This window comes from Myiozetetes cayanensis, unplaced genomic scaffold (genome assembly GCF_022539395.1).
Source record: "Myiozetetes cayanensis isolate MyiCay16 unplaced genomic scaffold, myiCay2020 scf1, whole genome shotgun sequence".
Taxonomy (NCBI): domain Eukaryota; kingdom Metazoa; phylum Chordata; class Aves; order Passeriformes; family Tyrannidae; genus Myiozetetes; species Myiozetetes cayanensis.
The window spans coordinates 59,968,823-59,981,880 of NW_026086604.1; the positions used below are offsets into that span (position 1 = coordinate 59,968,823).

General features: G+C 37.1%; 1 protein-coding gene across 2 annotated transcripts in view; it reads left to right on the top strand.

Annotated features, from left to right (window-relative positions):
- The window catches only part of STX17 (syntaxin 17), a 30,436-nt gene that overhangs the window by 11,880 nt on the left and 5,498 nt on the right, over positions 1-13,058 (top strand). For both annotated transcript variants that reach the window (XM_050306097.1, XM_050306089.1), the window contains exons 3-6: positions 2,338-2,403; positions 7,278-7,497; positions 12,647-12,765; positions 12,848-12,898. In XM_050306097.1, coding sequence (XP_050162054.1) covers positions 2,338-2,403; positions 7,278-7,497; positions 12,647-12,765; positions 12,848-12,898 — 456 coding nt within the window. The remainder of the gene's footprint in view (positions 1-2,337; positions 2,404-7,277; positions 7,498-12,646; positions 12,766-12,847; positions 12,899-13,058) is intronic.

Consider the following 13,058-nt stretch of genomic DNA (forward strand, 5'->3'; position numbering starts at 1 on the left):
CCTCTAAACATTTAAAAGGGTTGACCCTTATCCGGTCACTACAGGCCTTCGTAAAAAGTCTCTGTCTTTCTTCTAAGCCCTCTTTATTTATGGAAAGGCTGCAGTAGGATCTCTCTTCTCCAAGCTGAACAATCCCAACTCTCTCAGCCTGTCTTCGCAGGAGAGGTGTTCCAACCCTTGGACCATTTTTGTGGCCCTACTCTGGACCTACTGTAACAGGTTAAGATTCCATGGATGTTTTTACTTCATGGACCTCTCTCAGTTTTACATGTATTTGTTCATGATAGAATCATAGAATGGTAAGGAATTGGAATGAATCTTAAAGATCATCTCATCCCAGATCCCCCAACCATGGACAGAGACATCTCCCACTAGGCTCAAGGCCTTATCCAACCTGGCTTTGAACACTGCCAGGGTTGGGTCATCCACAACTTCCCTGGGAAACCTGTTCCAGTGTCCCTCACAGTAAAGAATGACTTCCTAATATCTAGCCTAGATTTCCCCTCTTTCAGTATGTAGCCATTACTCCTTGTCCTGTCACCACAGTTCCTGATGAAGAGTCCCTCTCTGGCTGCCTGGTAGGCACTGGAAGGCTGCTATGAGGTCTCCATGCAAACATCTCCAGGCTGAACAGTTGCAGCTTTCATGATGAATAACGCCAATACCATCTCTTCTCAAGCTTTACTGTCCATGAGGCCTCCAGAGTGAACATTGTCCAGGAGCATGGCCTGTTTTGGATTGGGTAACAAATGGAGGTCAGCAAGGAGGAATTCACTGACCGCATGAATGTTGTTGTTCTGGCTGTATTAAGTCATTGGATTCTTTGAGCTCATCACTAACCTACCAGGAATTTTGAAACAAAGTAGAAATACCTCTAAATATATAAAGCAGCTAAATGTGCTAAGCATTTCTAGTAGAAATTATAAAGAGCAGTAAAGGTTTCCTGGTAAATTCCTGTTCTTCTTAACTGGAAAGCAGGATTTTTGTTACTAGTTATTTGGGCAATGTATTACAGTCAGTTGAAATTGAATAGGTAATTTTTCTCTAAACCCCTTCTGTTACAGCCTCAGAATTTCCTGTTTCAGTACTCTTTCAGGGATGACTAAATTGTAAGATCTACTGTTGATACAGGGTTTTTTTGTCCATTTTATTTTAAATAACAATGGCAGTAATTTTAGTGGCATAGTAATTTATGCAGAAGTTACTAGTTTCCTAGAAAAATGACATAAATCTGACTTAGTTGAACACTAAACCTTTTGTCTTCCATAGCACCACAAAATCCTAACATGAGAGAGCTTCGTCTCTGAAAATAAGTAGTAACTTTAGATTTTTCATTGCATTTTAGCAAGCTGAGTGACTTGTGATCCGTATTGCCGTGGCCTGTAAAATTGTGAAAATAATTATGGAAACATGTAGACTGTAGATAAAAGGTTTTTTATTGGTAACAAAGCATATTAAGAAATTGAGGAATTAAACTTTACCTAAAAATATCTCTCAAATCATGGTAAATGTTTTGTCTTGTTATTTAAACAATTAAATAAATATTCTAATGTCTAGTATTGTAGTTGCATTCTTTGACAGTTTCAGCACATGTACCGGGAATCACAGCTTCTACTTCTGTTATTTTACTACTCTTTTTCAGGATAAAATCCTTATATTATTAATGTCAACTGCCTATAGCAGGGATTGATTTATTTTAATGATGAAAAGGTCTGTATGTGATAATATGCAGTTCTTTTGCCAAACTTGCTCTCTGCTAATGGAATAATTACTCTGGTCTCTGTCCCGTGGGAAGTGCTGTATGGATAGTTGCACACTGAAGTTAGTGGAGCATCCTGCAGGTGCCAGATGTGCCCTGATGGTTCTTGTAGCTGTGTTTGTAACTATATAGAAGTGGTAAGTGCAAGTGTAGACAGTAGCATTGTGTAATGAATGCCATTTTCCTTGTGAATAGTACCAGATACCTCATTGTCCTGTATGACCAGTACTGCTTATCCACTGTTCCATTCCTTTTTCCTTCTTCTGCCATTTGTTTTACTGCCCACCAACTGATTTATGCCCACAGCAATATCAGGATGCAGTATCTCTGTTGTTAAAAACTGTCACTAAACCCTGGTTATCTGCCATTCAGTAAAATGCATTGCACAAAATTTTTCACAGAGTTTGTGAAAAATTGCTATTTACCTCTCTGATTTTGCAGCAGAATTGTTTATGACTCAGCTTCTTTACTGTCAATTTTGGAAATTTAAAGTGATTATTTACCAAAAGCGCCCTTTTTTTCTGCATAGCCAGTTGGTAAAAATAGCAATTATATGGAGTATTTTTCCTCTGTTTTAGTATCAGAGATGCAGGCTCTGGGACAGGTTGCATGAAGAGCACATCAATGCAGGACGAACGGTTCAGGTAAGGTTATTAAAATGACTGTAGTGTTAATGGAATTAAATTACCTACACAGTTCCAGTTATCTCAGGGATGGATCTTGAGAGAGATGTGTATTTGAAAGGGGGATTTAACAAGTACTCAGTTTTGCTTTACTTCATTTAAAAGGTAGGAATTCCCTAATTGTGTCCTGTGAGGCAAATGCAATCAGAAGTGTTTCTGCATTCTTGAACAAACAAAAGTTTGGAGTCTCTGATCTTCTGCAAACTGTCCTCTTACATTATTAAAATAGAAGACAGGTGTTGCAATAAGGGATACTGATAATTTTAAAGCATGATTTTGGACAAACAGAACATCTGGACTACTGTTTTGATGTGCAAATCTATTATTAGATGCATAATGTCATCAGTGGAGGAAATACCAGACACATTTGTCATCATGGGCATCATCTCGGTGACTTCATGCATAGTCACCCGTAAGTCAGCACGGCTGTTTCTAAAAATATGCATGTCTTGATGAAAATGGTGCAGAAGCTCATGCCAAACATCAGCCTTCACACTGCTGAATAGAACACAGCCAGAGGAGATTATCAATACAGAAAAACACAAAGACCAGCTCTGCAGTGCAAAGTTTGCGGAGACAGATACAGCAGGTAGTGGTTATAACATGCTGTACTGCCAATATTTTGGGGACAGATGTGGGTTAGCCAGCAGGAGAGGCATCTTGTGTTGGTTTCATAGATGTTCAGAGAAGGAACCTGTCTTTGCTACTGGAACAAACTTTCTGTGACCTACACTGCAACTAGACAAGCAGGCTTTGCCAGCACAGGTAGCACAGTCCTAAATGACTCTGTTTCACAATTCTAATACTGTAAATTCCCATGTTTGTTTCAGTGCATTACTGACTCCTGTGGGAAATTAGACCAGACTGAAAATGGAAAAAAAAAAAAACAAAACCAAAACAACTCACCTCAGAAAGAACTTAATCCTGGTTAAACAATCAGATAGCAGGCAGAGCTGGAGTTATATGTGTTTTTTTGAGGAATGGAAGGTGTTAATGAGCTCTTTTTAAATGTACATGATAAGAAGTTACACATGAAATCCATTTGATTTTTCTGTAAATTGGAAGCTTGAATGTTTATTTTGATTTTTCACCAAAAAATGTTGAGATTTGAATATAAGTTGATTCTTAATATTCAAAGAGTCTTCCAAAGGTGGAAGTTCTGTTAAAACAGTGGCATTTTAACAGCTATGGTGTAGTAAGCATGTGTTTGCTTGTGTCTGTTCTCTGATCTGTTTTCACATCTGATATGTGGGAAAGGCTTCTCTTGGAACTTCTAGTTATCAGTATCATTTGTTTAGCAAGACAAAATCTATCAATATTTAGAGAAAAAATAATGGTGTTGAAGATGATATTTTTAGATATGTTAGTAAGAAAACTGCTTGTCTCTAGAAACATTTATATTTGTCTTGAATCCAAATTTTACCATTTTCACTTTCAGCCAAAATAAATTTTCTTATATTTTATTTAATGCTTGTTGCTTTTAGATTTAGATACAAGTTATGCATTAAAGTGGTTCACATTCTGATACCCAGAGAGCTGAATAAGAATCTGGGTCCATGCAAGAAGAGTAGACTGGCTCTTTGTTTTAATTAAATAGTTAGGAGTCTGGAGTACTTGATAATAAATTATATGACATGTAGAATGTGTTTGCTGTAAGCTGTTTAAATGTTTACCAATGGACTTGTGATCTGTTTGTTTGCAAAGAAATCAGATTAATTATTGTGATACCAAATGTTCTCTGCAGCACACACTTTGCTCTCAGAATTAGATGTTGTAAAAATACATTAGGAATCCCTAAGTCAATATTGACCCAAGGCATCCGCCACAGGTTTTAGACAAATATATGCACAGCCATTCTACATTTAATCCATGTGCACATAATTAGCCATTTTTCTGAATTTTCAGTTTACCCAGAATAATTACTTCTGTTGTACTTTTGATGATGGTCAAAATTATAATAGAAGTATAGATGAGCGTAAATCTATACCTCCTCTTTCTGGCGACTGGATGCCACATTAAAAACTTCCATGAAGGAAAGCGAAGAAAACAGAGAAATCTATGCATAGGGCACGATGACACCGTTTCAAAAATACACATTTCCTGTTTCCTCAGCATCATGTATTAGTTTTCACAAATATATATATTCATGTACATATTCATTTTCAGGGACAGTCCGTGGACTTTGTAAAATGTTAGGGCATGAATCAGTGCGTAGTTTTCCTAGGCTTTGCCCACATACATGCTGGCTGTACCATACAATTAGCTAATTACTGCAAGGTTTAGGCTAGTTTCAATGAAATGGCAGTATTTTATTGCAAAGCCTAAGGACTGCCTAGATCATAGTGAGAGGAAGGAAAATGCTGCAGTTACAAGAAAGGATGTAAGATATTGAACAAAACAAAAAGAAAAAATACTGTGGATGAACAGTCTGGTTTTAGTCTATATCCATCCCAGAAAAGGAGATTCTGTTCTGCAGAGCATACCCAAGCAGATATAGTCTTTCCACTGTGTTGCTCTGACCCAGGAAGCAGAATAATAAAAATTGGTTTGTTTCCTGAAACAAAACAGCAGGATCAACCTCAGGCCCCTGCATATAGTTCTCACAAAATACATAATAAACCCAAAAATTGTGGGATCTAGATAGTCCCATTTTGTTTCTTGAATGAAATTCCAAGGTTCAAGTATTTTGGCACATGGTGCACTATGGCAGTGATGATATTCTCTTGTTTTCATACTTAGGGGCAGGCCATGGGGGGAAGATAACAGGAAGAACAAGGTAGATTAAGATGAGGAATATAAGAGGAAGATTACTGGCTACCATGTTTCTAATTTAACTCACTATCTTGCAAAGTTATTTTTTTGTATCTCCCTTTTTTAATTGTCAATCAGTGTTTTTACCTGAGGTTAGTCCTAAATAATGCAGCCTAATTTGGCTAGTAGTACTTTTAATTTAAGCATGCAATATAATACAATATAATTTTAGTAATTTAACACAATTTTCATGAATCAATAGTTCTTTCTTTGGATGTCTAATATCACCTGTGCAATGTTACTTCAACATGCTGTTAGAATTAATTTCCTTATCGAATTTTGTTTTCTACTATTTTTTTCATACATGTTAAAACCAATTAATTCTACTGGTGTGTATAAATAAAATGAATTCCATCTAGTTCCACTTTTTCAGGTAAGCAGTACTGCCTTTCTAAGGCATTACCTGTACCTAGTTTGTATTACAGAAGAAAATCTTTCTGTTTCTAACCACTCACTGGTGTTACTCTATTCTCTTGTTCTGTTTTGAGAAGAATATTCAAAGCAATTGGTAAATAGTGCGATCAAGAATATAGTTTTTTATATCACTTTGTAATGCAATGCAATTAGTATTATTTTTAGTACAGTCTTAATTTTCATAATTAGATAAAAACTCTGTCCTAAAACATTAGGTGGTATAATTTAAACTATAAATTTCTTCTTTTCATTTGTAGAAAGAGAAAATTTGTGTGCATTTTTAGATTTTAAAAGACCAGGCAATAAAAACCCCCTCTACTTTTGCTGTAGACAGAAATTTATCTCATGGTAGATGCCTACACACACTCTCTTCTTCCTAGTTGTAAATAGTTTATATCTTCTCAAAACTCTGGTAACTAAAGAAATATTTATATGTTTTATTATCTTTGAAATTCCAATCAAACAAATATATTTGTCCTTATCTGACAAAAATATAAATATTTTAAAAAAAAGTAATCCTTATCCTTTGTCCCTGAAGTTGTCTTTACAAAACGAAAGTGATAGTTTTGAGGCAGTTGGGGATTGCGAATGACTGTATCCTGAAGTTCTGTGATCACCACAGTCAATTATTATTACTAAAAAAAGCAAATTTTGAGAAGCAATCACTTACTTTATTTGGATATTATTGCAACTTGTTGCAACTTGTATAAATATTTTGGTAAAGGCCTAAATTGATCACAGAAAGAGAAATAACTTCAGCAATTACACAGTGAGTTAATTAGTTAAATACTTTAATTGAAACCCAAAATAAAACAAACTGACTTGGGGAAGTGGATAAAGTACAAAGTCTGACAGCCAGAAAATTGAAATACTGATTCAAAAATATTTCTCCCTCGTTTTGTGGTTGGCTGATAGTATGGATAAATTAGTTCATTAGATAACAGGTACCATCTCTTCCTTGATCTTTGGTTCTTCTTTTCCTGTGGCAGATGGCTTGTTTTCCCTTATGGGAAGCAGGCTGCATCCAAAAAGACTCAGCAGTAGCTCCCAGCGATGCCTCACTGCACTGTTGAGGGATGGCTGTGTTGGGAACTGCAACTCCCTTTTTTTTTTTTTTTAATAGATGGAGAACTGAGTGAACTCACAAGCAGAAGCAAATACTAAAAATACAACAGACTTAGCAAGCTGGTTATGGTGCAGTGGCACCTCCAGATAAGAAGTGCTTGAAAGCACAGATGCCTTCCTTGAAGAGTCACGAATAACAGCCTGGGAGAGGCAGGATGGGTGCAAGGGGAGGATTCACTGTGTTATCTTAGGCAGGGGCTTTTGCAGCAACTGGAGGCATCTTTGACAGGCGAACCAGCTGCAGTCAGGAAACACAATGCAGTCTGGAAAGGAAGATGGGTGTAGAGGAGAGATGACCTGGAACACAGGGATTGCTTGAAATCTGGGAGTTTGGAGGGATTTTTGGTCTTAGTTTGTTAAAACGTAGAAATGGCACTTCTAAAGATTATTTAAATATCCTAACAATGACAGTTACTTCCCAAGCACTGAAGATGCCTGGTACACAAAGTAGTTGGCTACAGAATAACTCTTAATACTGTTTACAGCAACTCCGTGCCAGTATAAGAGAGATGGAGAAACTCTGTTTGCGAGTCCGACAGGAAGACATCCCAGGTCTGCAGAGAATGATAAATCCTGTTAAAGAGGAAGCTTCATTTGCCATTAGAGACTTCCTGCAGCTGCATTCCGAATCTGCAGAAGAACTCAAAAGGCAACTTGAAGGACAGGAGGATGCCTCTTTAACCAGATCTGCAACTGTAGGAGGAGGTAGTAGAATTAAATCTCTGTATTTTTTGTATCTCTATCACTGTATCCAATATGGAATTTTGCTGACCCGATATAAATGAAGTAAACAAATGAGATTTCAGTTGAATAACAGCTGTTAATCAAGAGGTAGATTTCTTTATCTATATCACACTTCTGTCATGACCTGTGACTAAATTTTGGTAAGTGGAAAATGCTTAAGTATCTTAAGAAATTAAATAGTGGTGGCCTTCTATGAGAAAGATACTGTAGCCTTGGATCTTGAAATAGAGGCCTGTTCATAGGAAACAGAATACTTACATTCATATTTCATGGTAGCTTGATTTCTTTTCCCCCCCTGTGCAATTCATTTGATCAGGTGCAAGTTATCATTTAGGCCATTTTCGTTGAATTAGTGCTTGAAGAAATGCCACGAAGAAAACAATTTTTAAATGACTGGCAGTATAATATACCACTGCTGAAATATATGGAAAAGAGGAGCAAGTCTCTAGGTAAGGCGAACATCTCTTCCTGTAGCGTTTTAACTTGGTAACTGACAAGAAAGAAGAAAAGAGTATAAATCCATTCAAATAAAAGATTTTGAAAACACACTATAACATGCTATGAGTCAGACATGTTTGCTGTTCTTCCCACCTTTCTATATGAAATGTCCTTCTTTCCTTGTTCTACCATTCTGTCTTCAGGAGAAGCCTTTATTTTGCCCTGGTACTGGCCAGCGTTCTCTCCTAATGATCTGTGAGAAAGTTGGTTACATCAGGATGAAATCCTTCCACATACCAGTAATTAATTTGATTGCTGCAGTAGCAGTACTGTTCAGCATTGTTTGCCTGAGAATGCTCTTTCGATTTTTAAGACACATGCAATGTTCAGTGGCATTGTAGACGAAACTGCCATCAGATTTGATTTTGTGACCCTTCTTGTTGCTGCAAACAGAACTACAAGAACTCTTTCAAGCGTGATTAACAAGTTAGCCATCTCGTGGTTGAGCAGGGAGAAAAGTAGATCTGAGGACTGGGCTTGATTTCAAGAATGTCATGTGCAGTAGTATCAAAAAAACCTCAAGATATATCAAATAGAGAATCATGGAATGGTTTGGGTTAGAAGGAAACTTTAAAGATCGTCTCATTCTGGGCTCCCTGCCATGGCAGAGACACCTTCCACCAGACCAAGTTGCTCAAATCTCCATTCAGTGTGGCCTTGAACATTTCCAGGGATGGGGCATCCACAACTTCTCTGGGCAGCCTGTGCCAGTGCCTCGCCACCCCCACTGTAAAAATTCTATCTTACAAGGCCTCCAGAAAAGACTGTTAGGCTTCTAACATAAGAATCTTGACCTCTTCAACACCTTCAGCATCTTCTAGTTGGTTGTTCAGTAGTTTGCTCTAATATCTTTGTGGATCTTGAAGTCTGGCTGTCTGCAGCATTCTACTGACTCAGATCACTGAATCGCTTCTCTTGCAGCCCTCTGGGACCATCTTATTCAAGTTCTCAAAAATGTGCTTGAACTTTCAGAGACAGTTTCTTAAATGTTGTGGAGTGAATTTCATCAGACTTTCAGGCCCTAAATAGGCCTAGCTCATCTAAATATTTTTAACCTGTTCTCATTATGTTTCAGCCTATCTCTTTTTTTCTTTCTTGTTTCAATTAATTGCATCAAATACCTGATTACATCTACCTGTTTCTATAAAGATTGACTGAATCTTTCTTTGGCTGTGTTGAGTCATCTGTAATTTTCCTTCTTTGCCTGGCAATGCACCTACCCTTCATTTTTCTTCCTCTAACTTCAAAAGCATTCATAGAAACTTTCTTGGTACCATTTATGTCCTAGTCTTTCTGATATTAACCTTCTGTGCTTGTATTATTCCTCGTACTCATACTGTGTGTCAAATTCTTGACATCCAGGGCATTGGAGAGCTCTTGCTGAAGCCATAAACAATTTCCTCTGCATCAGGACAATTTGGTGTCATCTTCTGTGTAGCCTATTTTGTTAGTGTCCCCCAGCAATTCTGAAGTCCTTTATCCTTAAGGAACTTCTTCCACATAGTTTCTCTTAATAATTTTGCTTAATTTGTTGACATCTCTTTTGGGGGGAGCACTTTGTCTTCAGTATTCAGTGATTCCTTTCATACATATTAGCCATTACTTTCAGTCTATTTGTGAGCTCTTCTCGGTTACGGTCAGAAGTAAATTTAAGATACCTCTTCTTTTGGGATCTTTCTGCAGTTGTTCTCAGTACATTCTGGTATTTAATTGGAAAGGCCTTGTCCTGGCTTACATTGCTTTTCTAACAGTTACACAGGTGGCAAATGGGAACCAGAGTTTTTAATTTCAAAGAACAGGGTGGCTTTTGAAATCTGAAATACCTTTGAAGTATGGAGGACATTGAGCATAACAGCACTTCAGAAAGACAAGACATTGATCAGAAAGATTGGGATGGGAACAGAAATGAATATGGAAATAATTCACCCCATTTAAAGTGAAAGAGACAGACAGGCAGACAACTAAATACAATTAAACAGATATTTTTTTTCAAGTTTGCCTGCCTGTGAAAGCAGCTCTGTTGAATTGCTAACGCAGACACAATATATTGCCTATTCTTTTGTGCTTAGAGCCTGCAGTCCTGAAAGCAAATCTTGGCTGTTGATCTTAATCAAAGGAGCTTCAGTACACCCATTCTTTGTAGCATGTTGCTTCCCATCTGGTAGAGAAGGAAGGAGTTTACAAATTCAAATCTCTCGTTTAGAAGACATGTCAGTGATACGATACAGTCCCTTCCCCCATTCACTACCCTGAGCTGAGGGCCAATGGAAATGGAATTTAATTGCATATTAAACAAATATTAACAAAAGGTGAGACTCCACTCTTAAAATTACTAAAATCTTCTAAGCAACATATTGAATCTTCCAGAGCATTAGATTTTTATCTCAAGTGTAATGAGGTGCAAAGCTGCTCTGTGAAATCTGCAAAGGTGTTTTGTATTATTGCATTTCTGTGGAGATGCTGTAAGTGAACTGGTGGAGCCACTTCCATTCTCAGTTCTATTAAAATTGGTTAGACTCGATAAAAAGTGAACTAGTGAATATAAATTTCTTACTCATACTTTCAGTCCAAATGTGACCACCTCTTACCCTTCTTGTTCTTTACCTTAGTTTTTTAAAGTGAGTAAAGAATTTTCTTGAGGAATTTTTCCCCACAAATTTTTAGTTATTAGAAAATGATAACATGTAAACCTGCTTACAATTTTAATGTCTCTTGAATGAGTGTAATGCAAAACTTTGGTATGATTTATACACTTTCAAGGATGTGCTTTTCTGCAATAGGTCAGCATAGGTTGTTAGGGACAGACCAGAGCAGAGTCTCGTGAGGAGGCAGTTTTGCTTAGTGAGCTTTTTATTTTACTTTTGAATTATGAATATTTTAATTTCAACCAACTTAGCATGCATGTGGCTGATTAGTGAAGAGTACAATTTTCTTGGGAGAAGAAACTTGATTTTGAAGTAGGATTGTATAGGATTGAAATAAAATACTCAAAACCAATGATAAATGTCGGAGTATGTAGCAGAACTGGTTTCTCAAAAAACGCACAAATTTGGATATATGATTAATTACACTGAAAAGGGAAACCAATATTTTAGAACTGAGTATAAACCATTAATTAATCTGAGGTTATAAATCAAAAATATGTTCTGGAAGGTCACGATTGTAGAATGTGAAGTGTCCATGTCTGGATTCTTGAAGGAAAAGGAGTAGACATAATTAAAAAGAAAATCAAGCCCAAATTAAAAACCCAAATTGCTTACTGCATGGTTGTTACTCTGCTTACTTAGCAATTAGCAACTGAATATCAACTTCACTGATGTTAGACTTTATTGATCTGGAAGATTGGGTCCTTAATGTGTTTTGAGATACTGGGATAAAAATGTTGAGAAATGGACAAATGTTATGAAAATGTATAATTTTTATTTTGTCTTAGAATAATTCCATGAATACGCATGCACTGTTACTGACTTTGTAATGAATATATTTTTTGTTTTCCATTGTTCGTATCTGTTGTTGTAACAGTTGTATAATATTATTATCGTACCTTGGCACATTCATTGATTCTAAAGATTTTAATACAGTATTTACATTTTAGTATTGTCAGACACATCTAACCAGCCTTCCCCATAATAAGCTTTCTCTTGAGACCACCTTCCCACTACTGAAGTAGTGATCTCCTTTCAGAAATTGAAGTTGTCTGAATTAACATGATCTTTGCACTGTATTTACATACATTCTCCAGTCTGACTTTTGGATTTTCAAGCTCTCTTCCTTAATCCTTGTTACAAAAAGCCAAACTTGTTTGTTATTATTCTTTATTACCACTTAATTACTTGTCCACAGTTATACACACGTCCATTACATCCTTAATGGCTCTTTGACTGGAGGAGGTACGTGTGTGTCTGTTCATTGCATCTGCTCTCCCCTGTGCCACCCCACTGTCTGTCATTCCCCCTGTTTTCCACTGTCCTAATGTCTTCTGCATTCAGTCAGGTGATTTAGAAAGGAAGATACTTGAGAACATCTCCTGTACAGCTCTGAGCTGCAAATGTTTGTCATCCCCACAGTTCTGTTACCCAACCAGATCCAACACTGAATGCTGGGCACCGTATTACTTGGTTTTCACTGCTTTTACTTTGGAAGTATTTTCCTCCAGATTCTTTTAGTCCCAAATGGCTGAAAATCAAACCAGTGGCATGATAATCTATCGTAAAGTGAAAAACTGTCTGTTCAGTTTTGGAAGCGCAGTGTTTTTTATGTGCCATATGTAAATGAAAAGTTTTTGTCCCAGGCTCGGTTTTCTTAGCCTGGTAGATAACAAAATTATTTAAATGATCTTGAATTCACGAGTATAATTTATTATCATTCTCAGGACTGGTTGTGAAAGTGTGCTAATAGAAATGAATCTATTTCTTTGTCAGTAACATCCTTTTAAGAAACTGTCCAGTGCTGTAAGACTTCTCCCTATATGATCATTTTCAGGGCTGTTCCTTGGCTTGAATTAGGTCAAGTATCAGCTTACTCTTGAGAAACTTTAAGAGTGAGAAGGTTTGCACATCACCTGCATTCTGATTCAGTGCATTTATTTATAAACATCCTGTTTCTGATTCAGAAACCTTATATAACGTGGAAGTGAACGACGGCTCCCAAAGCTTAATCCAGGTCTACTCCCGCCTTCCGGAAATACCTCAAGAAGAAAATGCAGCTGAATCCTGGGAAAGTTTAGAAGGGGTATGTTGGAACTCCCTTACTGCGCATTGGTGCTCTTGTTTTTAGCAGCGATTACAAAATAACATTTGCTTTTCATTTGTAGGACTTGATTGAGCTCAGCCAGTTGGTGACTGATTTTTCTGTCTTAGTCAGTGTAAGTATTAATTCTGTGTTCTATCCTGTGCAGAGCCTTGTGCAAAAAGAGGGTGAATGGTTAACTCCTAGGTGGGGACAAGAAAAGATGAGCAATACTTCTGCCCATAGTCTGCTCAGGCTGAGCTAGTATCCCTTTATCAGTGTGACAGAACAGCAAA